This window comes from Toxotes jaculatrix, chromosome 15 (genome assembly GCF_017976425.1).
Source record: "Toxotes jaculatrix isolate fToxJac2 chromosome 15, fToxJac2.pri, whole genome shotgun sequence".
NCBI lineage: Eukaryota > Metazoa > Chordata > Actinopteri > Toxotidae > Toxotes > Toxotes jaculatrix.
In genome coordinates this window covers 13,485,647-13,513,578 of record NC_054408.1, presented here as the reverse complement: position 1 = coordinate 13,513,578, position 27,932 = coordinate 13,485,647, and the positions used below count along the sequence as shown (strand labels likewise).

The window sequence follows — 27,932 nt, the reverse complement described above, 5'->3', positions numbered from 1 at the left end:
AGTGTGAAAATGTCCTTTATGAGACATAGACCTTTATGTCTTGAGTTCATTGTATATGACAATTTAATGTGTAATCTCTGTGGAAACTTTTGATAATGCGGCAATAACATAAAGCCCTGGTAACTGTTGGGTTCTTGTTCTTAATTATCAGCTCATTCATAGTAAGTTACTGGTTACACAGAAGCCCTTTCTGAGAGGGGGGTACAGATTACCACTCCCCCCTCGCTGTCGAAATGAACATAGTATAGTGCAGTAAGTATACTGCATGTATCCAAACCAAGATCAGAACCTCTGATTTTAAAACTGGTTGGGCCAAACCTCTGTGCTCTGTGCAAGATGGATCAAGTGGCACTGAATATGAAGGCAGTCTGGGTAGAAAGTCTGACAGCTGTTGATACATGCAAGCAGGGTGTCTCAGGACCATCAGGCATCCACTGTTGTGTTTCTATCATCTGGCCCATAACACTTGCGGCATATTAATCAGCCTGCCAACCATCAGGAGCCTAGTTTCTGTTTGACATCTGCCAATATGTCCACTGTGCACGCAGTTTCAGTTTACAGCTGGCAGGGGAAATGCCTGGGCTTTTGACCTTTTCCAAATTAACATTGATTTCTTACATTATTGGTGCAGATGTCAAGCTTTTTACAGTACAAAAATAGATTGTGCAGAATTTGCAGTATACAAGTGAATAAAACCAGGAAAAAACTAACATTTCTTCCTCCACTGACAAGAAGCAGCCACTGAAAAACAGAATTTGGGTTTTAGCTGGAAGGCTTAAAAGCTGTAAAAGCCCACTTCAGTTGGCATACTATACACTCTACTGGACTTACAAGAGGTTTGATAAGGTTAGTTGAGCATATTAACATTTGCTAATTAGCATTTAACACCAAGCATATTGATATGTTGAACTGATGATGGTGCTGGACAAAAAGTCGGCAGGATTCATCTTCTTTGGCACTTAATATCTCTAAATTCCCAAACAATCCATATGTTGGAGCCACCAAAGTGGTGGACTGACTGACAGACAGACAGAAGAGCTGTCCCTGGAGCCATGTTGCTAGCATGGCTAATAAATGTACCTACTAGACACAGCATCAAGACAAATGAGACAGATAAAATACATGTTTTCTATTTAATTAATATAAATCACTAATTGATATAAAACGATAAAGAAATAAAAAAAAAAAAGGCTGAAGTTTGACTTCATTTACTTGACAATGCACGCATTAAGACAACAATGCACGCGTTAAGACAATATACAGGCTTTAGAGGCTTACTTACAGGCCTCTGGAGAAACAGAGTTCAGCGTCTTCTAGCAGATATTTTATTTGTTCTTTTAGCATTTGTGTCTGTAAAGCTGAAGAAACAAAACATAGAACAGGTACATAATCAATGTAAAATCCATGGTGATATACAAAAAGTCTGAAACAGAGTACCTTCAGTTGGACGATATTTATCAGGAAAAGAACAGTGCCATTGACACAGCTGTACAACTAAATGTTACTGGATAGATGAGATCCCAAGAAACTTGTTCTGACAGAATTGTAAACAGAGGTGCGCGGCGCACAAAGTAAAACACAACACTCCTTGCTGTGATCCTTACTGTTTCCGAAAGTATGCTGAATAAATTGGCAAGTTCAATTGGCAAGTTGACCTCTTTTCCAAATGAATCCACCAGAAATCAAACAAACAATGCAGTACGATTACAGAGATAAAGTGAAACTGCTAATATGTTCTGACGTTTTTCAAACTAAAAAAAAAAAAGTGTCAAACAAAATCTGCGGTTCTAACAAAAGCAAGCCTACTCAAATGCCCAGTTAACAGTTTCTTCCTTGAAGAACATTTCTACAGTGTTATAAGTTGAGTAGATATTTTCCTATTTCCAAGACCACTGGCAGTCTCAGGAATGCCCGGTAAGCCATCTTTGGATGCCAAAATGTGTCCCGCCAAGTGTTTTAAAATAAATATAGGTCTGCGCCACTATAAGGGCACCGAGCCCATTAAAGTCTTTTGTCTTCTGAGATTTCTCTAGGATGGTCCACCCTCTGGATGTCTTCAAAGGCCTTTAGTATATGTCTGCCTCTTCTTCCTGAGGCAGGCTCAAATGTCTGTTTTGATTTTGTCCAGAGAGTTGTCGATCTTTGTGAGAGTCTTTTTGATGCGTAATGCTGTTAATCTGGCTGATGGGTTCTGGTACCAGCACTCCTTCATGAGTTTGGCCATGGAGGTTAAAGTCTGAAAAGTCATTAGGAGAAATAAATCAATCAGCGTGTCCCATGTCAAAATTAGAGTATTACTGATAAGCTTTTATTTCTGGATATCAAAAGGATGCAGACTTGAATTGTATGCCACTTAATGACAGTTTGAATATTACTTACTGGGTCTGAAAACCATCTGTTAGGGATGTTGGGCCTCTGCTGATCCACACACACAACCTTCTTCATATCCTCAAAACTGGGATCACTTGGGACCACGTCATGAAAAGGTGGCTTGTAGTCCTCTACAATACCTACAAGCAGAGCAGAGCAAGCCACAATTCACATTTGAGATCACATTACTTAAAAAAAAAACTAGTAAATTACTAGTTATACTGACAAATGACTAACATAAAATACATTAAGATGTATAAAAAAGGATTTATGTTGTGGCATGGCTGTTTTGTTCTTAACTTGCTCTCAAGTGCAGCTGTGGGACAAAACAGAGATGTCAGGTTACTGTGTTAGGGGTAAATCAATACCTTAAGTGTTGTTGAAAGCCCAGTTCCCACTATAGAACAATAAATCTATTTGGAAGTGAAGGGAGGAAGTAGGTTTTATTTCACATAAGATGCCTCTGGCTTCTCCACAAACCACAGACTGTGGATGTGGGGTACGTGTATTGAGGCCAAATCTTTTTCTATCAATAGCAGACAAGCTTATACGTGGTTCAAGCTAAAGCAATAATTTGGTGTTAATTCTGAAGAAAAGCATGACCGGTGCTTACATGTATGTTTCTTTACCCTTCAAAAGCTCAATCTACCACCCTGTTTTTTCTGATCGCTAACATATGTGAAATTCATGGTTATTATTTTGCTTGTAGGTAATGAAGTAAAAATGAGTGACTTAAAAGAGACACATGTTGAATCCAACACATTGTGTAAAACACACTGACCATTGCTGACCGTCCTCCTGGCAATCTCCCACAGCACGAGGCCCAGGGCCCAGATGTCAACTCTCTTGTAGGACTCAAAACAGTCCATCTGGATAGAGTCATCAAGCACCTCAGGGGCCATGTAGCGCTTTGTACCCACTTTAGGGTTGTTCCCCACATCCAGCTCGTTGGTGTCCTGAAAATGCATAACTGCCAGACCTAATGGGAAGGAGGGGGGAGGCACAAAACAAAAAGACTTTAAAGATCCACACCGGACGTGTTTTGCGATATATGAAAAACACAAAAAAACGTTCAGTTGTCCAACTAAAAAGTCTTAAAATAACAACTGTTCCTTCTTCCTCATTGGAAAAATCTAAAATATATGAATATTCAGATGATGTTCATTTTAAAACTTGGATACAAGATGACTCCAACTTCACGGAAAAGTCCATTCTCTATGTATGTACATTGGAAGCTTCAGATTTCCACATCACAATTGAGTAAGCTACATGTTGGCCCACAACTGTTGCGTGAACTTACAAAATCCTGCTGGCACGTATGCCTTAAACTGAGCTTTAAGGTGAGTGCAGAGAAACTTTCCCAATTAAGTAGATGAATGTGAAAACAGCCTTGTAGTGTCAAACTGCATATAAATCATTCTACACAGTGAAGGTCACAAAAATTAAAAACATGATTGTGGATGAGGGCTTTATGTTTCCCATCTCTCACAGCTACGGCGAGGACTGGACTCACTCTATCAGCTCATTTAATGGTGAAAAACTACTTTTTCATTGTAAAGAGTCCTCTTCCCCCCCATACAGGATGTACGATATGAGAACAACTCGCTCGGGAGACAAACAACTGCTTCCATGTTTGTCGGGACGACAAAATGCGTCATCCGGAGCAGAATTTATTACATCGAGCTTGTAAACATCTCAAGCCTGTCGGCAGGTTATGGCTAGTACCCGTATTAGTTTTGATTCAAGTGTCTGCAAATGGAACATTGGTGTATTAGATAAAGTGGTCTGAGTTCCTCCAAATGTGTTTTTGGGTAAGGGCCGGGTGGTACATTTAGCAGCAGCTGTTCTTCCTAAATTAACAACAAATATGGCGAAGGGGCCAGACGAGAGTCGAGCGATAATACTGCAGATGCATCTCTTACGCAATGAATGAACTATAACATTCAACTAACACCTTCAGTAGCTTTAGAATCATCTTATGGTCAATCACCTCATTTCAGCACTTTAATAAAGCTACATTACAAGGAGTGAAATATTCAGATCTTCAAGTCTTTTCTAACTGTACTATTTAACCGAATAGAAATATTATTATTTATAAACAAATGTTCAGCCAAACATAATCTGCATTTTTGGAAACTCTGTCCACAAATGTAGAGAAAAATAATAAACTGCATATTTATGATAGAGATACATTAGTATTCTCACCAAGGTCAGCAATGCAGCACTGTCCATTCTTTTTAACCAATATATTTTTGCTCTTGAGGTCTCTGTGGGCGATAGCCGGTTTGCCCTGTGTCCCGAAGATCTCTACATGGAGATGTGCCAAACCGCTTGCGATGGAGAGCGCCATGCGGAGGCAGCTGGATGCATCAAGGGTGCTGAGTTGAAGGTAGTCATACAAGGAGCCCATCTCATGGAAATGAGTGATCAGCCACAGCTGAGTACTGGAGTTCCTGGAGGTCATGTCTGAAGCTATGAAGCCTACGTTGAGATGTTAGCACAGTTAATAAAAGGTTTTCATCAACCCACAAACCATAGCGGGTAAGCAACTGAACATGTTTGGACATTTCAAATGTATTATAATTTTCCAATTAATGGGTTTAATTAACAATAATAGTATATATACATATGCATGTCAACATAAATCATTTTTACACAACACATGGCATGTATCAGCTGCATTAAGGAGAACGGAAGTTTGTCAAATCTGATCCGATCCTTTCCAGGAATAAAATGGTGTGAAGCACAAAGTTTTAAACATGTATTACCACTGAGATGTTCAGAAGAATGTGTCTACACACAGGTACATGAAGTGACATCAAAATAATTACATATGTGCTACATACCGAGGATGTTCTCGTGTCTCAGCAGCACTGTGTTGTAGATCTCAGTCTCTCTGAACCAGGACTTCTCGTCTCTGGAGGAGAAGATTTTGACAGCGACACTCTCCCCCTGCCACTGACCCCTCCACACTTCACCATAGCGACCCTTACCTGGCAGGCAAAAACATGGGAGAAATTATCAGACGAGCAGAGACTCGCGAAAAAATGTTTTTTTTCTGTTGTGTTAAGGGCTCAATATGTCTTAGGTTTGTGACCTTGCTCTTGATAAACTTATTGTCTTCAAGATGAATGACTGAATTCGCATTTAAAGTTTTTTAATTCACAAAAACCTGACCAAACCAATGTGACAGACACAGAAGAGCACATAAGAACAAACTAAATTCAATGATTTTAATTAAATGTACTATCCACCAAAGTTTGTGTGCATAAATACTGTTTCACACACTGAATGCTGTCAAAAAAAAAGTCAAAAAAGTCTCTCTCACATGCAAAAGTTGCTAATAGTACCAGAATTACCATAATTTAAACTAAACTCTACAGCACTATGGAGCTTTTCAGCCTCTTCTCGCTGTGGGGAGCAGTTTCCAGGAAAAAAAAAAAAACAGTGATAAGGTTCACTGTACGCTAACTGCCTTGTTACAAATAGAAGCCAAAGTTGCTGAGTGCCTGGTGAAGAAACACTGAGCAGCTACAGACCCAGATATTCTCTGTAAGAAGTTGAGGGAAACAAGACAGGGCTAAAAGGAAAATTCTGTTTTTGGAATAGCATTCATCAGGTGGCCAGAAAAACAATCCCAAGTGACTGCAACTGTAGCCGTGTCAACTTGATGAGTACATAGTTCACGGACATGTTGGTCTTTACAACTTGCGAGTGATGTGGTGGTGTCTGTATAAATCCCTTCTTATTTTGTTGCCCCCTAGTGGCCATAAATCAATTCATGCTGCCACAACTTGTTAGCATTTTCTTGGAGAATCTGAAAGCGACTAACATTTGTAACAGTGGTGTAGAACAATGAGTTATCCTCGTATTTCAACACGAGCAATTTAACTTTGAACACTGATTGCTATGGCAACATATTTATCTGTTTGAAAATATGTTTGCTGTTTGTAATAGCTTCTTTGACACTTAGCATACTACAACTGATCTCAAAAAATAAAATTTGTGCAATTCTGGCTCCGGGGACTTCATTGCTGGGACTGTATTGCACATTCACTCTGGCTCAGTTTCAGCATATCCTCACAGCACTCGCCTGTTTTGCAACCCAAACATTTCTTTCAAACTGATGTGTCTTGTAGTACTGTACTTGTTTTGCATGTGTTTGGATGATCTTTGAAGATCTATCAGTCTTAAAGATGAAGGCAGAAGAGAGTGCACCAGTATCAGTGAACCCGAAAATCCAGTTTGAAGGCTTATCAGAGAGTGAGATGCTACATAGCAGATTACACTCATTCGAGGGAGAATTTACAAGTCTGGCAAGTTTTTATGGCACCAATATTGTGCTCCTCCGTCAATATATATGAGGTAAACAAGAGAGCCATTTACATGCTACTTATTTGCCCTTTCACTAACTGTATTTGAATGTCTAACACAGTGTGTTGCCTCATGGTACAGCTGCTCTGAGGCTTAAAATGATCCAGGACCACCATTTTTTTTTTTTTTTTTGCACGACTTTTTCTTTTGCCAGAGCCCCCTCTGTCAGCACAGTGGGAGTGCCTCATTCAAATGAATGAGGCGGCTGAGTTTTTTTTTTTTTTTCTTCTTTTTTTGAGGCGGTGCTATTGTAAATAAGAAAACAGCCTTTACTGGGACACTTACCCACACACTCATTGAGCGTAATTTGTCGAGCAACAGTTCTCTGAACAAGGAATGGGAGTCCTGAGCCACTGCCTGAAGTGCAGGAATGATCCAGCAAATCCTGGGAAAGAGAAAAACAGAAACAAAGAGTAAAGGGCTTGTGTATGTGCATGTGTGTGCATTTTTCTACATGAATGAAAACCTTCCCAAAGGAATCCTGTGGCTCAAGCCTAGAAATGATGAAATAAGGAGCATGTGGGACTCAAATAATACTAATTCAAGCAGGCCTCCTTTGATGTGGCACCCACATGGGATGGGGGGCGGGGATAAGCTGTGTGTGGATCGGGATATTTTGTGTGTGTGTGTGTGTAGGTGTGTGTCAGTGCTGGAGGTGCAGAGTGCCCCCTGCTGAGTAAACAACAGAAGTGCCACCCCCTCCCTGGTGACTGGTGTGGGCGCTGGAGATTTTATCTAATCCAAGGGCCAGACTCCAAAACAGGCGCAATGCTGCTAAGCCTTTTATTTTTATCTCAGCTATAAGACGTGCAGCATGCCGGTGCTGACACAGGAGGGCAGTACACAGCAACAGAGTCAGTGGCTGCTGAGCAAAACAAATGACTAAACTGGGAGGGGAGGTCGAGGATTGAAAACAACAGAGAAGAGTGATGCCTCAGATAAACAGATGCATAATGCAAGAGCTGCCTGAGAGACAATTTGGAATCACAACACAGGAATGCAAGACAGAGGCCATAAAATGAATGACGAGTTACTCTGCAGAGAGTTTTAATCCCCCTCTCTGGTACAGGAGGATTGTTTTTAGGAGGGTATATTTGGGCCAGGCTGTTAAGCAGCAGAATGCAATCAGAACGCCGCAATATCATTATAATCAGAGACGACTTCTGGGCAGCAGGATGCAGAGGGACAAGCACATGTGTTTCAGTCTGATTTGCTTTTCACAGCCACACCACTGTTGCTAATAACCTTTCTCATGGTGCTGCCAAGCACTTTTTAATTATGCTGAAACAAACATTCTGTGGCTCCATATTTGGGCCTTTCATTGCCAAGTGTATTGGTGGACTTTGGAAACAGCTTGTAAGAGAGCCAAGATCAGCAATTTTTCCTCTACGAGACACACAGACACACACACATATACATAAATGATCATATTTTAACAGTTGGACATGTTATTTAGAAGTTTCATAATTAAAGATAAATGGGATACTGGATCAGGGATCTGAAGAGTTTAGACATGCTTACAAAAACACATCTGATGTTCCATGGCAGCCAACGAAGACAGAAATTTTTAACTACAGATGTTAAATAAATGCTTTCAAAAATTAAAAATGTACATCAAGATACATGAGTAGCTTTTATGAGGACACAGAATCACAAAATGGACGGCAACAGCCATGTATTTTGTTAGGCCACAAGCTAGACTGTGAGCACACAACTTGATTACACAGTGTGTGAGCCAGTGAATGTGCTGGGTTGTCTTTCAGACTAAACGCTAACCACAGGACTCCACCTAAACTCTGGATCAGTTTAGTGGGCCTCAAAACATGAACCACGCTGCAGAAAACTTCCAATCCATGGCTGAGTGGAGAGAAAATAAATAGCAAAAGACATTCCTCTAACAGACTGACAGGCTGGAGAAATGACTGAGGAGATGCAAAACAGCTTTTAGAGTTTAACAGAATTTAAGGATTTTTTTTTTTTTCAAGTCCCCCACCCCCTGACAGACATACACAGAGTTCATGCATATGCAGCCTCTATGCATTGCTTTAAATGTTTTTACATAACAAATTACCAAACACTGTTGAGATTACGATCCGTTAAGTACACAAAGTTCAGCAGTGGTTGTCTGCACTGTAGAATTCAATCATTTTTAGAGACAAACCTCACAAATGTTGACCTAACAAGCATGTACTCACCACAATAACAAGGCTTAAGGCTTAAAGCGTGATGTCTTACCATTGAGGTTTATTTAGTGATTTACTGCGTTCATGTGATTTAAAGTTAGTGCTTTGACTAATTCAGCCGTGTAGAGAGATGCAAAGTCAAAATAAAAACAACTGAACTGAAAAAGCCACTAAACACGTAAACGGAGGCACATTTACAAGCTCACAACAGCAGCCCAGTGGACTGAAGTATTACTCTTTTTTTTGCATAAAGAATCATAACTAAGGTGCATAACTTTGTCTTTGAAAGGAGAAAAGACTAATTTGACAAGTATTGCGTTAAAAGAAAATACATTCATTCTTTGTGCCATGTTTGATCCTAAAAGACAAAACTCTTGATTACAGTACCACCACATGAGTGCCCTTGATCAATCTGGATTAAAAAGAGGCAAACAATGTTTATCGTGCCATTGTGTCTCTGTTGTATATTATCTTGTTGTAGGTGTAAATGTGTACACAAAAGAGGCAGAAGTCCCCTCTAATCCAACGGCTGAATCCCTGAAGTTAATACAACGCATAATTTTAGAGGGGGTTTTCCATTTCTGTTACTGCACACAATTCAGAGTAACTGTAAAGACACGCACTGTGATTTAAGTGTAAGGAAAACAGTCAACCTACCATCCAAAATCAAATCTGCTGTCACTCTCGAAATGATTGAGAAGTGATCTAATACAGAAACTAACAGTGGACAACAACAAAATCTATATCATTTAGGTTTTCTGGTGCTTGCAAATATAAATATACCTGTTTGTTTGGATCTGCAAAGTATTTAAATACAACAAACAGACCAATAGGGTGGAAAAACATACACAAGATTAATATTTTATGTTCATAATCAATTCAATAATATATGTGAAAACACTTACATATATATATATGGACAAAATTTATACACATAAGGCCCCCAGCTTGACTGGCAGTACAATCACAAAACACACAGCTTTTTGTCTTGTAGGAATTGTGCATAATCTTCACATCCTTTTGGTAGCTGACACAATGTAGGGGGTTGAGCCATTCATGTCTAATATACTAGCCAATTTAAATACTCTCTGCGCAGCTTTTATAGCAATCTTCAGAAGGTAACCTCCTTCATAGTATCCACTACTTACCGCCAGAGTGCTCTCCCCAACGTTTGATGCTATAAGGCCATCGATTGTTCCATATTCAGCATCTCGTGATGTCAGTCTCTCCATTTGGTTGTGGTGGATGCGTCTAAACACCAGGATAGCGATAGCAGAGAGGATGATGAGGACGATGATGGGTGCCACGATGACAATAGCCAGTGTGGTCACACTGTAGTTTTGCAGCTCATCAGCTGTGAGGGAAGAGAAAATTTTACAATGTGTGAGTGGTTCTTCAAATGATCAATTAGGTCACTGTTGTAGACAATTTTTAGAACACAAAGCCAGATTTTGAATGATTAAATCTGACTATAATTGCTTGAAGTAAACAACAGACAACAGTGTCAATTAGAACATAACCATGACACAAGAAGAGGTGTTCTTCTTATTAGATACGATAAAGGAAAAATCTTCTTTACTGCTATTTTATCTCTAAGAGAACACATGCTGAGGCTTGACCATACACAATTCACAGGTTTGCAGCACTCTGCAGGCCTTCTGAAGAAACCAGTTAAGGGTGGAGATGCACGCAGAACACATATGTGTATGAGCATACACACACACAAACACAAACAGAGACAGACACACACACACACACTCACAGTGAATCTCATCAAGTCAGCCTGAGGAACTGACCACCATTCACACTTTCCAAACATTCCAAGGGAAAGAGTGCTCAGCTCTGCCTGCAGCACAGACAATGTTCCCCTTTTCTCAGCTTGCATAATGAACTCTTTCTCCCAAATACACATAACTAGCAACACATTCTAGAAGCTCACTAAACTTGAAAGGGATGCATTCAGTTAGACAACTTAAAAAAACATATTCTGCACATGATTGTTTTAGTGGTAGCAATGTAACAAGACAATGGAGGCTTACAGCATAGGGCAATACAGTTGCAAAATAATTACAAAAAAAAATGTTATGGGGTTGTAAACTGTACCTTGCTGTGCCCCAAGTAAAGTTAAGACAGTTTTATTTGGTGCAGACCTAATCCCCAAATGCAGAGCTAAAAGCTAATATGCATTTATGAAAAATATACTATAAAGACTGCTGTGAAGAGAAAAGAAAAGGCGAAAGAGACAAAAAAAAATGGCAACAATAGCTCTGTGCATAGATGCCTGTCTCTCCTTCATTCCCAGGTGGTTACACCCTCTGGGCTCTTGTCAGCCAGCTCTGACAGCCTCCTAGAGGACAGGTGGGAAGTGAACCATGACTAAATAATATTCAAAACCTCCCTCTAGTTGCCCACTGTCTCCCCCATTTCTGTTTCATGAGGCGCCAGGAGTGTGACCACACAGAGGTGTAACTGAGGCCAACAGAAACCATCCAGAACAGCCGTGGCTGACAATTTTAAAGCCAGTGGCGTAGCCCCTCTCAGTAGAGAATGATAGAGAGGAACGAGTAGGTTACCTTGGAAGGGCTTTAGCAATTTAGTTAAAAGTCTTTAATGCTAAAATCAACAGTTGGAGCTCATGAGCACCTTGGATCAAATGGTACAGAAGCAAACTATCTGTGTTGCATTCTGGGTAGTACAGTACTGTACCTTTGACAGGCAGCTCTACGGTGCTGTTCATGTTACACAGGGGCCCCTGGCAGCACTCCACAATCTGGTCTCTGGAAGGTGGGGTCTTACAGGTCATCGTGCTCTGCTCATAAACCTTAAAGCAGCCTTTCTGGTACACGAGAGAGCCGGCGTTGACTGTCAGAGAAGAGAAACACTGGTGGCCCATGCAGCGATTGCCTGTTACACATGAGCTGCCTTCGCACACACACTCATGTTCCTGTTTGATCAGGGGCTTCACTTCCTCCTCTGCAAAAGATTCAGGAAGAAGACATGGCTGGTAAATAAGTGAACCTCAGGCTATTTCTGCATCACTGTGAACATGCCTGTTGCTTTTTATTAAAAGCTGCCAAATGCTAATACAGTTTTGTCATAAAATGAAATAACACAATATATCAGCTCCAAAGTGGAACTTCTGCAATCTGAAGTAACATAAGGTCTATCATGAACAGAAGCCAGGAGAAATGTGTACAGTGTGTACAAAGTCACCTTTCCCGGGAGCTTGCACAGTGACGTTCATGTTACACAGATGGCCCTGGCAGCACTTGACAACATGGGCCGATGAGGGTGGCATGGCACAGGTGGCACTGCCCTCCTCGTCGTCCCTCAGGCAGCCCTTCTGTTGGACGGCCACCCCATCAATCATCTTCAGGGAGGAGAAACACTGCTGCCCTGTGCAGCGATGGTCACGCTCACACACGACGCCCTCGCATACACACTCCTGGTCTCTGAGGACTGGTCTGCTAGCAGACAGTTCTACATCTGATAAGAGGAAACAGAGATATGGGGTAACCCATTAGAGCAATAACATTAGTATCCCATTAAATTAAATGGCATTCACTCAGATCAGAAAACATGCAAGCTGAAAATGTCTTTGTTGACCAGTCCTCGAGCAGGCCACTGAAGTTTAAATGTATCCGAAAACATTTTCCTGTTTGAAATCCAACACCAGCTGAAATAAAACAAGTTGTTTTCCACATATAGGATTTATTCAGATTTCCTGCCAGCCTGACTTTGGATGTCTCTTTACATTTTATTTCATTCTTTCCATATTCTCCACTGAAATTAGGCCTTAATTAGGCAATCATTTATTACTTTCAGATGAATCACAGTGCAATGATGCGATGGTATCATGTTATCGTTTAATCACTTCAGTTGTTAAAATGAATGGTTTCAAGCAAACTGTGTTTAATAACTAACAAGAAAGTACTCAGGATTTTTATTTTACATGTATTAAACAGCTGTGTCTGATGTATTAGAGAACAGTGGAACACATTTCATTGCACTGAATAAAATTTAATTATCTTTATATATGCAAGGCTGCGTGCATATATTTGTCATCATGTTTATATTAATATTAAAATAATTTATATTAACAGAGTTATTTTAACATATCCCCAGTCCTAATGGATATACTGCTTTTCTTGTTGACGGCTGCTGTGTACAGGAATGGTGCACGGGCAGTTGTACAGATATGTAAAATTATTTCTTGTTAATGAAGCTGTTCTGCAGCCAGCCCTGAAGTGTTAGATATCTCTAACCAGCACAGTTCCCTGAAAGGGGTCAGTTGCTAAAATGACACTTTCTGCATTCCTCTGTATTTCACACAGACTGTATGATGAACTTCAGTTTACGGACTGTTCCACTGGGATTGATAATGAAAATCCTAGGGAGGTTCAGGCTGGATATTTATCACACGTTATGATTCTAATACCTCACCTTTCACCGGCGACTGCAAGGAGACATTCATGTTGCACAAATCCCCCTCACAGCACTCTATCACCAGCTCAGGAGACGGTGGGCTTCCGCAGCGCGTGGACCCTTCTTCGGCATCCACAACGCAGCCCTTCTGAAGGACTGATGTCCCGTTCAGTACTGAGAGAGAGGTGAAGCACCGCCTGCCGACACATCGGTCCCCACTGCTGCAGGACGATCCATCACACAAACATACAGAGTTTCTCACACTGCCCTCACCTACAAAAGAAATTAAAAAAAAAAAACAATCATATCACAATTCATTCATTTATAGATTAAGTCCTGCAGTGGAAGAGCAATTATAAGAGGCAAAAACATGCACCCCCTCGTGGTCTGTAACAATAGATGTATGTACTGTATGTGTTTGGATGAATTTAGTATGTAGGTATGGGGACAAATATGGCTTGTCAACCTAAAAAAAAACCTCCACTTTCCACTGCATTCCACCACCACTGCAGTTGTTTAAAATAACACTGAGAGACAGCAGATGAGAGGGAGACAGACTGAGGAGGGGTGGTGAGAGGAAAAAATGTGTGAATGTTTGGTCTGTGCATGTAGGAGACTTGAGGGGGGACAGAGAAAGACACAGAAGCTGATAGACTGTGTGCATGTTAACTTGAGCAAAAGAGAAAGGGGGAACACAGACATCCTCTACACACCTTTCTAGCTACTGCATGTGCTTAGGACCCCCGGTGACAGTGTGTAGTAACTAACCCAGTGTGCAGTAACAAGGCTGATGGCTCTGCTCCCCATTCAGACGTAGCAGCAGTGGTGAATTCAACCAGAGCCTGTCTATTTATGCTAGCAGAAACCTCTCCTCCCTTTCAGCCACAGCTCTCTTTGAGGTCTGATGTGAGAAGCTGTGTTTTTTTGAAAAAGTGTAACGAGATGCTCGGAGAGGGTGAGGCTTACCTTCCAAGCAAGAACAGGGAAGGACCAGGATGATCAAAACCAAGAGAAACATGTCCCCAGCTGTCATTGTAGACCTAGAGGGGGAAAAAGAGAAAACATAAAATAAACACCAGGGCTGAACTGCCATAAAAACGGTTCATGAATATATGGATTTCTCCAGTTGAAAAAGGTCTGTGTCTAAAATAAAGGATGGCAACTTTTATACCGATGCACCGAAATATCTTTTGTATTTCTGCAAATCATCTTTCGGGACACCATTCAACGAGACAGAGGACCAAGAGAGACAGACAGATAACAACAGGATTAGCTGTCGGCCTAAGAATATTAGAGAGAGCAATTTTACAGAGGGAGACCTTTTCTTGTTTTTCAGAAAAAGAGTCAACACCAAGTTTAAAATGCTCAAGTAAAGTGGGTCTCATGCCTTCCTGTTGTCCTGGCAACAAGGCATTGACTGGCAAGCAATGGGGAGACTGGTGCTCTCCTATTGGCTGCGCCTCTGTGCGTGCGTGCGTGTGTGTGTATGTGTGTGTGAGCGAGTGTGTGCGCATTGATGTCTGTGTGTTGGAGGGACAGGCTGCTTGGCAGTGAGGGGAGAGGAGCAGACAGACGTGAGAGGAGAGGGAGGAGGGGGAGGAGGATGAGAAAGAGGAGAGGAGCACAGCGGGGAGAATGAGTGTGGGTGCCCAAATACTATCATTTAGAGACCTAGAGACAGTCTAATCCTTCAATACCGGTATTTAGTGTGTCTGTAGCAACGTCAACATACGGTATGTAGTTATGTTTGTTTGTTTGATTTATCCAGTGACAGATTTTAACAGACCACCAGTTTAAATCATACTGTAAACTCTAGGGGGGGGGTGGGGGGGGCCTTCAAACAAACCATTTTATAAAGATGATATGTGAGTTTTGCCGAAACATCATAACCTGGAGCGTGCCCCGTTTATGCCATACTAAGCACCGAGGGCCGTTATCTTGGCAGCATGTGTGTGCATCTGTGCCATTGACAAATACCCCAGCTCACCCCCCACCCCTCCCCACCCCCCCTCCAAGCCTTTGTGCCCGTCTCCCAGACATAAATGATTAAGCACGTAATGTTAGCATTAGCCCAACGGCGGCGTCTGTACAGCCCGCTCACACACAGACCACATGCTGCTCCTTTAATCAGAGCACAAAACAGAGGCTGCCACACAGAGATAATCAGGAGCTCTGTCTGCTCCCCTTGGACCAGGGGAGAGGGGAGCAGCAATGGGGGCAGGGAACGGGCAGGAGGGCATGAGGAGGCAAGAGAGGTATAGCCAAGGGGCAACTGGGGGACAATGGGTCAGAGAAGGGCAGAGAACAGGGCCAGTGTGAGAGAGACACGTGGGCCAGAGTGGTCTAAAACAGCGAGGTGGGCTAAAGGAAGAGAAGTGGGACAAGGAGGTGTCTGGTGTCAGCACCCAGGGGAGGGGGGTAGACAGTGGGAAGAAGGGCACCATGCTGGCGGGAGACGGTTGGCTGTGCCACAGTGAAGCCAGGGGGCCGGAGGAAACAGGACAAAGAGATAAGCTGAGGAGTAAGAGACACAGAGGAGAAACAGTCTGGAGCCTAAAAAACTGGTTTTGTCTGACTAGTTATCTTGCTACTGACTCATATATCATTCATGTAGAAAGAAAACAAAGAGGACAATATCCTGACTCACACCCTGCTGACAGATCAATAACTCACCTCAATTAACTAAGTAGAGCATGTCACGAGGCTCCACTTAATGGCTTCAATTAGTGTAGGTAAATGATTTGCTGCGGTTTTGTTTACATTTACTGCTGAAAGACCCTCGACGGGGCACTGACATTATCTCTGTCTCAATTCATCTCTCCCACGCAGACACTTTGTCTTAAATATGCTATCACAAGCAGTGAGCCACACAATGACAGCCAAGCACCTGAGCAGTCCTGTTATGTGTTTGCTGTTATGTACACGGCAAATATTTCAGTCTATGCCCTGCAAAACCTGAGGGCATGTGGAGCCGCCTGGTCTCCAACACGTGCTTACATACGTATTTGCACACATGTAAAATTCACACGTGTATTTCTAGTTACACAGTTTATTTTGCTTAAGCACAGTAAACAGGAAACTGCTCCACATCTAGCAAACACATGAGGCATGGCTAGCTGGTCTCGTATATCATCAAGCCAGCTAACGGCTTCGCTTGATGAATACACAGCCAGGTCTGGTCCTGATATTGGAAACCTCAGAAGGGATTCTTGGGAAGGAGCGAGGCAGGGCTAGCATCTGCAGAACCGATTGCGATCTGAGCAGTCAACTTTATGGCGCTGTCTGAATGTGTGTGTTGCAGCCCTCTATCCCTGCGTATTGAATTCTCTGGCAGTGTGCAGCAGTGTGTGTTCACAGAGCTGACATCCTGCCAAGGGTGTGCTCTCATTTCCCCCTTCTATCTGTCTCAGCCCTCATCTTTCCTTTTATTCTTTCTTCCTATATCCTCTGATGTGGTGTTGTAATAGAAAGCCAGTATGAATACCACATGGTAATTGTAACTTTAGAAATATTTTTCCATGTTTATTGCTGTTGGAACTAATAGCGTAATGGCTCTTTCAAAACTATAAAACAGACCAAAATTTTACACAAGCTTGAAAAGGTGACCTAATCTTAATACATATGTAAAACAATGAGCAAGTTGCTTGTTTTACCATCTAATATAATGGTGATCCCTTCCTTTTAACGCTCTCCTTCAGGTCTGTGAAGGTCAGGTAGGTTATGTTGGTTTTCATTGCTGAGTGTCTTGAGCTAATGTTTTGCAGTGGTAGAAAGAAACTCAAGAACTGCAATTAAGCACAATTTTTAGGTACTTGTGCCTGAACAGCCAACCTGCAACACTGGTTGCGGTTAAAGGCTAACCCCTATCACCCCTAATCACCCTTTGTACTTTTGATTTTTAAGTACATTTTGGCAACTGTAATTCTATTCCTTTACTTTTAAAGGGAAAGTCTGCTGAGTGCAGGACTATTGCTTTAAAGTGACCATTTGTATGTATTTACACTTTCACGCAAGTAAAGCATCTAAACACTTTTTCCACCACATGTATTTCGTACGATGATATCCGAACCTCTGAGATGCGTAAGCACTGACCAAAACATAAAGACCACATTGAGCTCAACACAAGGCGGCCAAAGTGTGTACAACCCGAGAGAAATAGTTGAAATAGACTCGGCCCAGTGAAAAGTATCTTAGAGCTGACTCCTGCTGAGTGCTGCTAGAGGGACTTGAAAGTGATCCTACATATCAAGGCTCCCATTTTATGACGCCATGTTTCCTTCCCAGACTCTTTCCAGTGATCCCACTCCAGAGGGCTATCTTGATAAGCACTTCTCTAAGAAGTTGAGCAGAGCTTAAAGCGATTAGATGATGATGGTTAAACATATCACTCAAATGCTGAGACTGGTACAACTGAATCCAAAAAAAATGACACGTGGACGGTTATGATGAATCAAATACATTTGAGGCATTGGTGCACATCCCCACTTACAAGACCGCATCTTCAAATCTCATGTTAAACCTAATATTTTGTAACCATTTGTTGTTTCTAGGTGGCATTTTAAAACTGATTCAACAACAAACAAAACATATTAGTCTTGTTGGATGCTTTATTATTTTGGTCTGTTTGGTATTCAGGTCAGGACGAAGGAGAGAATGACACAACACTACTCTGTCTGATGAGCATGGTGTATCACTGAGGTTGAGGAGGGAGGAGGCTGGAAGCCCTGCAGGAGCTGCTGAGTCATCATGCTGGCAAAGAGGGAGACGAGAGGTGGAATCTGTGTCTGAGCTGGCAGGCTGGCACAGTTACCATGGCACAAATAGCCCAGGCACCGAGGAAACTGCAGCAAACTGCAGGACGGCGAGGGAAGAAACAGGCAGAGACTAGGGCAATGCGGAGCCTGCTGTTCGTGTCCCTGTCCCCGTCCCCGACCCAGACCCAGACAGCCAAAGTGCCAGCATGCCATCAGGGACACACAGATGGTTCGCTCCTAGGTGGATGTGGGTGTAATACAGACCTGAGGGCGAAAGTCGTCCTCTTTGCAGCAGCCCACATTCATATTCACACTACAGCTCAGCAAATCAACACATTCACCTCAGTCTAAAAACCACTCTCAGCCTACAGTCAAACACAACACTTGGGATAACTAAAACTACAATGCAAGAACACACAACCTTAACTTTTTACTTGGGTATCAGGGAATACGCATACTTGATACAACTGTGCTTGTGAACTAGAATTAGAATGTAAAATTACAATGAATCTTACATTAAAAAGAAGGGTGCACAGTAATGATTCAAACATCAGCGATGGATTTAAATTATATCTCAGAATCTGGAAACTAATCAAACAAAAACCTGGATTTTCAAAGTAAAGGACTACAATGCACCTTACAATGTGCCAGCACTTTCCACGAAGCACATTAAACATCAGGAATTAATCAACAATCATTTTACACATTAGTTATGATATCTGAGGACATACCAAAACCACACTGCGTCACCTCTACTATACATTGAGGCGAACTGATTTAGGACAAATCTAATGAGCCCTGTCGTCTAGGATGCGTGTCATCTAGTGGCACGCTTGTTGTGTAGTTGGCATTTGGCTTAAGGCCCCTACACACTGGGAGATTTCAGCAATCTTGCAGGTTCATTGCATGTCACACTGTGCAAGATGGGTCTAATAAAGTCTTGGTAGCAAATCTGTGTCGGGCTGTGCGATGTCAATTTTGAGGCATGTCAGGCTGTGTGATGATTTTCTGGTGAAATGTAGGGCTACGATGTTAACAAAAAAAATAACCTCACACCATGTCATCAACTCACATCATGCACGCAAATAAACAATTTGGCCTGAGCACTGACACATTTTTTAAAAGTTTAATTAAAAAGTGTGACTTAAAATGTTGCGTCGAACAGTGAATTCTGCATCACTGCGTGCAGTATTGTGATTTGCTGTTTTGTAGGCGTAGCCTTTAACAGCAGACTTTGGTCCTTCATTAATTTCTGACAGTGAATTCTGAGATAGGTTGTCCCTGGAAGTCAAAGCTCTGACTGTTATTGGAGCTTTCTCGAGGAGCAATCTTGGAACATGGTTTTGGACAGCAAAATTCTTCACCTCATTCCCTTCACAACTTTCATCTAGGACAGCCAAAAATCGCACCGCATAGTCTTTACAGCAGGTACCCCCTAGACAACAAGAGGGCAGATGTTATGCCGGAAATCTAGTGAGAACTTCCAGGTAAAATAATTAAAGTAGACCTACCTACCTCTTCAATAGGAAAGTCTTTTATTTAGCTAGAATTTAAAAAAAAAACAAAGTGAACATTTCTGAATATCCATGGCAAAATGACATTACGAGTCAAGCTAAACGGGTACTAGCTAATCCCATTAGGCTATGAATTAACTGCACAGTTTGTTTGTGCACACAAAATAAAAATTTTGGCTCAAACCAGTTTTGAGAAATTAAATATTAAAATTTTAAGCATAGGCCTATTATGTCAGAACCCCATAAACACTCAAACGACTCCAAGATGGTCTTTGTTTGTACATCGTTTGTGCACATTTGTGCAAGCAAAACAAACATCTGTGCTTCATTATTTTTCAAGTTATCACAGTTTATTTAGCTGACGTGTAATGCTCAAAACTCGAGAATTAAGGAAGCAAAAATGCTTGTTTTCCTTTCACAGAAGATCTGCAAACGAATGAGTCACCACTTTGAAGTCATTTGGGCATTAATAGGGTGCTGAGGCCTCTGTTTAATAATGTAATGCAGTATACTAATTTTTATCTTGCCTGCACAAATGTGCACAAACGAATCAAAATGGTTTTAATATCCTGCCAACTTCAAAGAGGTACAAACTCAGACTTAACTGGTGCAACTTCGTCTTGTACACTTGCCTTGTTAGTCCAATTATTTTTGAATTTTCAGAAGAGTCTGAAAGACTAAAGGCTTATTAAGTTTCTATTGTCTATTCTTAGCTATGTTCAATAAACAGACATTTTCTGTGTTGAGGCATTTAATTCTACAGCATTTATTACCACAGTTATCAGGGCCTCCTGAGCCCTTCAGATGTCAAAAACTCCTGGTAAATGAACACGCACGACAAGGTTAACATGAATAACCCTATCGATAACCATTCCGAGGTCGTTTTAAGATAATTCACCACCGACATGCATAGATACAAGTCTGGCGTTGTGCACTCCTGGATTCGCACCACTGCTGAAAAAAAGAAACTCCTGAGGAAAACACTGTTGCTATACAAGGTTTTGAAAAACCCAGCAGAGTAAGGTGCAAAAATATTTGTTTTGCATTGAACCCAGACTCGGGTATTATATTGGCAGCAGTACTGAAATGATTTCAACTCAATGCAGTGCTGTGATCTAGTGTGGTGAAACGATGAAACACAGGTTGACCCTTTCTAAATATCCTGTGTCATACACTGGGGTTGTGTGTGAAAGATGTAGGGCTCTGCCGACGGGAAAGCAAAGCTGATTAACCTTTGGGAACACACCTTGCTGGCCAAGGGCCTCATCACATGGGAGATGAAAGAAGGACTTCTGTGGCCTCCTGGAATAGTTTGTGGAATCTGCAGTGCCCCATCAGGTCGAGCCAGGCTCCATCTCTCAGGGCCCTACAGTATCTGAGCAGCTGCCTCCTTTCACAACGTGAGGAATGTACTCAAATGCAAATGACCCCCTGCTTATGCTCAATTCTCACTCACACATTCATTGTGGTAGGCAACAGCATAGCAGGTTTATATTCCTTGGATACAGTGCAACCCAGGGTGGGCGCGTGCACACACACACACACACACACACACATGTACACACAGAGTGTATCCAGCCTAGATTAAATGTAATCAGAGACAATAGTTGCCGTTTCTTCCTGCTGTCGTCCCACCCTACCTTCCACCTCTGCACCAACGACACCACACGGACACACTCAGCCAGGCCGAGACAAGCATTTTTGATTTTGATTGATAGCAGATAGGATGGCAGGATCACCCCAGTGAGAGACAGAGGGTGCCTGAAGACAGAATCAAAGACTTAAAGGTCTGGGTGAGTCTAGCATAGAGACAGTACAGATAACAGTTGTTACGCCTCATGATTACGCAGAACTTGAACGTCACCTGCACAGAAAAGCAAACCTTCAGCAAAACCACTTACATTTCTACACAGAAACAGCTGTTTTTGTTGTTCTTGTGAGGTCCTACTATGCCTTTGTGCCCCGGGAAATCTCGTGAGACACAACCTGGTAGGTTTTACGGCCTTGTGAAGACACTATTAACAAGTGATCTATGCAATGGTCACCATAGCAATTAGACATTCATTCTCACGCAGCCATCAAAAGATTTGAAACAGCCAATTCAAACACTGCCTTTATGGCCCTGAGCTATGTTTGCCAACAGAGGAATGCACAAACATTCTCCCTCCGAACGACCACCTCACAAAGTTCACTGCCCTGTGGCAATGCTCTTCTCAAAAGGACACCTTGATTTGTACCACAGAACACCCATTAAACACATTTTCCTCTTTGTCAAACAAGTAAATCAGGCCGCAGAACTGTGTGTGCTGATACTCAAAGCTCTGGGAATATATATCGTCTTGACTGATTCTGCTCACTGTCTGGTAAGTGACGGAGTTACGGGAGCCAGAGGGCTAACATGACAACCCTCGCTGCGTGCCCCACACACATCGACCAAACCATTCGCCACTGTGATGTTAATCACTCAGCAAACAGCCTGCGACAAAACAATGAATGTGTATAAAGCACTATGCACTGTAGCATGAGTGACCCGGGCCATCACATCCTGCTACCAATGGAGTCTTTATGATCGGGAGTTTCCTGGTTTTCCAGAGAGAAAAAACTTCTAAGGAAAAAGACCAGTAATAAACTGTTTATCACAAATTTTAACGATAAATTCAGAAATGTGAATGTGTAGGCCTGACTGATAATTAATAATTGCAAATGCAATTTAATTGCAATGATATGATAATATTGCAGGGTATTTTCTGTTGTTCTAATTAATGAGTCAAAGCAAATTCTGATAAAAATGAAATGTCTAATGTCTGAAGTGGAACACAGTTCATTGCATTTGAAAAAATATATATATTCTTTCATGTGATTTTGTGTGAAGAGTTGATTGATTAGTTAATTAGCTGTCTAACTTTATAAGCTGAATAATAATAATAATTAGCCACAAATTTAATGACTGATTAATCATTTCAGTCAATTTTAAGCAAAAGTGACAAAAAAATCTCCAGTTTCAGCCTCTCAATTGTGAACATTTGCTGACCTATAATAAACTAAATACTTTTGGGTTTTCAAAAAACCATACATTTTTTGTGGATCATACAAAAAAAAGATAATTAAACATACCATAATATGTTCAGACATCACACACATTTTTAGTGTACATAATATTGTGTCATACTGCCTCACCCCACTTGGACGTCAAAACCAATGAATGCCTAAAACATTATAAATGCCCCATCTGGCTCAAGCATGGGGCATGGACTGGACTAATTCAAGCAAGTCCCATCAATGTGGCACTGCACTACCGCCATTATAACAGAACTACTTCAGTTTACGACCCCATGACCCAAGAGATGAAACACAGATTATTTTCAATTCACAGACAAAGTGCCCACACAAAATAAGAGCCCATGCCCGGGCCTGGGACTGAGATCAGAGAGAGTCAGCAACTGAAACAAAGCCATATACCCCCCCGCCCCCAACAGCTGAGCGATAAGACAAGAGCACTGAAGCGAGTGAAGGGCTCATAAAATGTGTATTGCAGACTGTCTCCAGTGCAGACTGGGGTTAGTGTGGAGGGAGGAGACGAGCCACAAGCACTGCAGATCTATGTGTGTGTGTGTGCATCTGTGCAGACAGTAGTGTCTCGTCTCCCTTCTATCTGTCTCCAGTGCTCTTCATCCACATTTGAACACAGAATAGGAGGAATCAATAAGTCTGTGCAGAGCCACCAGAAGAAGAGGAGAGCAAGCTCCCAAGCAGCGAACAGTGAAACAAGACAAAAATCTGGCCGATACACAGACGGCCTTTTATCTCATTCTCTTTCTCCCTCTAACTTCCCATGTCCTGCTGAGACTGCAGTGCCCGCAAGTCCCAGACAGCGCTTCTCATCGTGATATGTTTGGGCTACATAAGGCTGATGATTATTAAAAGGCTCAAGGATTTTTTTTTTTTTGACTAAAAATAACACTGCAGACAGAGGGCCCCTTTCTAAAAAGCTCGACACCAGCATAGAGTAGAGGCAAATTCAACCCACATGCTGTGTTCCTCTGCAGCCTGCTGCCTCATCTGATGCCAGGTCTGTTGCTAGTAAAACTTTCTAGTAAGTCACTCACTCACTCACTCACTCACACACACACACATATGGCCAAAAGCTGAAGCAAGATAGCTAAAGGTTGGGTTGGTACTCAGATGCTAGACTTAAAGCCAAATCCTCCCTCCCTTTCTTCCCTAACTTGAGAGCCACCTACATGGAAGAGCAATGAGCCTCAGACTCTTGCTCAGACTTGAAGCGGTCTATCTTGGTCTCATAACTGCAGTTCTCTTGTTAATGACAGACTGTGTAACCTGATTCCACACACACATATGCATACACATACACACACACACACAGAGACACACACATACAAACACACCACCCAACCCCCAAACACTCTCTCAGGGTTTTTTTGGAGCGAGCGCTTCCCTCTCCCTCAACTTGCATATTGTTCCAACCCAAACTGCCAGCTGCTTCTGACAGCCAAATTACTGTGCACAGAGAAATGATTGCTATCGGAGGTCTATCCGTCCCTACCCCAGCAGCCCTCCACCAAACCCCCAGCCTCATGCTTTCTGAAATGCTCAGACCTCTGTGGGCAAATTATACACTTTATGGCTATAAGGAAGAACAGCTACAGCAATGCACCGATGTAGAGGGCAAGACATCTGCAGCCGAGGAATTTGGTCTATGTGGAAATATATATATATATATATATATATATACGAGAAGCAAAACAAAATCTGCTTTTCCTCGATACGGGACTTGAACAATTAATCAATTATCAAAATTGCTGACTTGTAGGATAAGGCTGTAAAACAAAACAGTTACCTTCCTGCATTATTCAGCTACCACATATTGCTGCTACATGAAGATACCAAACATAAATCTCTTAAGATTAGACACATTTAAGGCTCCTAGGACACACATTTTAAAGGGGCAATTCTGTGTGTTTTTAAACAATAGCCATGACAACCTAAACTAGTCCTATTGTTGGGAATACTTTGTTTTAGTCTCAGAAACAGGTAATCTTCTAACTGGTTGAGAAATAAGTTACAACAGATAGGCTCTTGAAACAATGACCAAGTACTAAATCCAAACAATAACATTGTTGTAAAACCTAGGGAGGAGGAGAAGGCCAATAACAATAGCAGGACGAGTCACCAGAACCAGACTGGAGCCTTTTACCTCAGCTTAAACAAACAGGATCCCCAAGATCCCCTGGAGTTGAACCATATCTTAGCCCAGACCGACTGACGTCCCTTTATCCGTCCACTATCAGCCAGACTCGACGGCGCAAGTCACTGAGAACACCAGGCGCCCACAAAGAGGCCAGACCTCTGAGACTGGTCAGCTATGGGGTTGCACTGTCCAGATCATCAACCAACCAAACAAACATACACCCACTAACCATAACAAGTAACCTCAACTGTGATTGCTCAAACCCCATCGCAGTCTCTTCTGATAGTTCACTGACCAGTAAATGTCCAGTATCTCTCCACCCAATACTAAAGGCAAAACATGACTGATATTACCAACCACTGTTTATCTCCAACTCTGTTTACAGTCAGACTGTTGTGCATGTACACCTAAGCGTGGTCAACTGAATGGTCTAGGCAAACCACACTGGATGCATCACAAAATTAAAAGGAGCTTGGCTGTGCCACGTTCAGACTACAACAGCAAAAACTAATGCACAACCAAGTGCTCCCCAGACATTTGAACTCCTGGTGAGGGGAAAAACCTGATTAGTGTGTGAGAATGTAATTTTGTGGGAGCAAGGACCTGGCACAATGAGTTGATTCTGGGGAAGAAGAGTTCAGTGTGAGACATTCCCTTTCACACATCTTTTAATCAGCACAATTATCTCCGAATGTTTGCAGCTAGCATTAACACCTCAGTAATGAAGTTTGCACCCTCTCATCAGCAGGTTTAGTGGCTTTACATTTGAATGCCCCTGCAATCTTCTCACACATCATTTCCTGTTTGGTCAGGTTGTGCCTCAGCATGGCAAACCATGTCAACAAATACTTTTAACGTCCTAGCATAAGGAATACATTGGTGATATTTAAGTGTCGGTGTCAGCGAGCTCAAAATTGAACCTGCAGACAACTTTAACCCCTACTGTGTGTTCACAAATGCTTTTAGCACACATACCCCCCCGCCCCCCACGATTGCAATTGTGATGTTAAAAGTGCTCAGCATGAGATGATGAGACACACACGATCAAGCAGGAACGACCCTCCCAAGAGACTGTTTGCATGACAAAAAAAACGAACAAAGTCACAAGTAGCTGTAATGCTATGATTTGATTGTGAAACTGAGATTAAATCCATAGAAAGTCGAACAGCTAAACCAGAGACTTTTATTGTCAGCCTTGTGGCCCGGAGAACATCGCCATTAATCAACAAATAAGCAAAAAAACACCTATCTGACGCGGTCTCTAAAAAAAAATAATATGCTATACTGCGTGAACGCAACTCTTCTGCTAAATAATATGTATATTTGTTAAGTGTAGTTCATTCTTTACACAACCTAAACTAAAAAAAAAAAAGGTAGATTAAATGTAATACGTTTGGCTGCAATACCAAAACCAAAAGATTTTAGGAAGAAGAAGCTCAAAGGGAGACAGGGTTTCTTGTGGGAGCACGTCACGAAGCTTTTTTTTCCCAGCAAATCAGCAAACTTCTCCACGTCTACAGAAATGTCCAAACCCATAATAAATTGTGATTACAGTCTGGTTAAAATTACATTTTAGATACGACATGATTAAACTTACCTTGTGGGTCAGTTTGTCAAAGTGCTTTTATGAGGGCTCGGTTAACTGGCAGAGGTCGAACTATTCTGCCATCTCCCGAGAATTCACCGACAATACCCGATTTGTTTTCCAAAGTCTGAAAAGCAGAGCTTACATATCGCCGACATTATCGTCGGCCGTTCGCTCGGTGAGAAAAAAAAAAAAAGAAAACAATGTGACAGATTCACTCGGTGTTCGAGTTTTGGAGAGAGAAAAAATAAAGACACATGTTGTTACGTTGTCCTTCTTCACACATTAGCACCGTCTGGGCTTCACAACTCGCAGCGCTACGAAAGGCAAAAAGCCAGGATTGGAGGAGGAAGTTACCTCGCATCGATTACCCAGCGTCAAGCGAGATGACAAACACAGGCTCTTCCGGTCACACGTTTCAAAATAAAACGATTTCATCTTTTTTTTTCCCCCCTGGGATCGAAAAATAATTTAGATCTATTTAGTAAGCAGAAGTACTACTTTTAAAAAGATAATTTTCATAACTAACAATCTTTAAGTGAAAATGCCCAAGGAGATGTAACCAAATTTTATTAGGATATATATGCCGAAATTTTATTCAACAAGCAGTTACTATCACACATGACCAACAAAAACATTACATCCTACTGAAAGCAGTAGTTGGCGAATCTGTACTTGTAACATGTTTTCCCAGCTAGCATAAAACTTCATCATATCTTATAAACTTAGAAGCTTATTTTATTTATTTAGTTAGTTACTGTAAAATATGAATCTACAGAGCAATACTACGGTATCAAATAGGTGAGAAGCAGCCAGCAGTATTGAACTGTGAAAGGTAGTGGAAAAGGAATATGAAGTAATATAAAACACAAATACACAAGTAAACGACATTGCACTTAGGTACAGTATTTGAGTTATACGTATTTCGATGAGCTGTAGGCTCATCTATAGCCTTCTATAGCCCTATAGCCTTGTTGTTGCTGTTTTTAGTGTAAATGAATTAAGGCTAGAAACTACAGCAAAGCCGTAATTAAATGCCCTATTGAGCGTTATGTATTTTCGTCGTCTGATTGCCGAAATATTTTCCTGCGACACACTGGTGCTTTTATGTTAAAACAAAAGTGCGCACTTCCTGTCACAGGCTTACTCTCTCTGGCTAGTTTGACACGTTGGGAAAATTAAAGGACCACTGCTATTTGGTTTGCTCTGCGCATGTTCTCGACTCAGCATTCAGGGGGTGAAGAGTTCAGGCTTTTGGGCATATTTCAGGCAATAAAAATGATCGGTAAGTTTAACAGTAAACTGGAAAAATGTCTTAAATTACTTCAAAATATGTTTTCAAACATTTTATGCTCCTAAGTTTTTATTCATTTACAGAATATCTAAAATGATCATTTCATCCTGCTGTCACTTACAGACTTTCATTAGCTTTAGTACATTAGTTATTTATTGATGGTGTAGAGCATTAAGTGATAATACCAGCAGACTATTATGTGCAAGGACATTTTATTCAGCATG

At 41.6% G+C, this 27,932-nt stretch overlaps 1 protein-coding gene across 1 annotated transcript; it reads right to left on the bottom strand.

Moving 5' to 3' along the window:
* Positions 1-1,110: 1,110 nt before the first annotated feature.
* Positions 1,111-26,734, bottom strand: LOC121194257 (activin receptor type-1-like). Its single transcript, XM_041057013.1, has 12 exons — positions 26,427-26,734; positions 14,319-14,392; positions 13,371-13,625; positions 12,141-12,413; positions 11,634-11,900; positions 10,076-10,281; positions 7,030-7,129; positions 5,217-5,363; positions 4,576-4,851; positions 3,152-3,349; positions 2,380-2,510; positions 1,111-2,236 (listed from the first exon to the last, which is right to left on the bottom strand). The coding sequence occupies exons 2-12, from the start codon at positions 14,383-14,385 to the stop codon at positions 2,102-2,104; spliced, it is 2,055 nt and encodes a 684-aa protein (XP_040912947.1). The 5' UTR covers positions 14,386-14,392; positions 26,427-26,734; the 3' UTR covers positions 1,111-2,101.
* Positions 26,735-27,932: the final 1,198 nt, after the last annotated feature.

What these genes read in the sequence shown, in the direction of transcription:
- LOC121194257 (XM_041057013.1), bottom strand. Translation starts at nt 14,385, where the DNA reads ATGACAGCTGGGGACATGTTTCTCTTGGTTTTGATCATCCTGGTCCTT. An exon ending in TGTGCAAGCTCCCGGGAAAG is followed by an intron (nt 11,901 to 12,140) that starts GTGACTTTGTAC and finishes AATCTTTTGCAG; the next exon opens with AGGAGGAAGTGAAGCCCCTG. An exon ending in TTGGGGAGAGCACTCTGGCG is followed by an intron (nt 7,130 to 10,075) that starts GTAAGTAGTGGA and finishes TCTCTTTCCCAG; the next exon opens with GATTTGCTGGATCATTCCTG.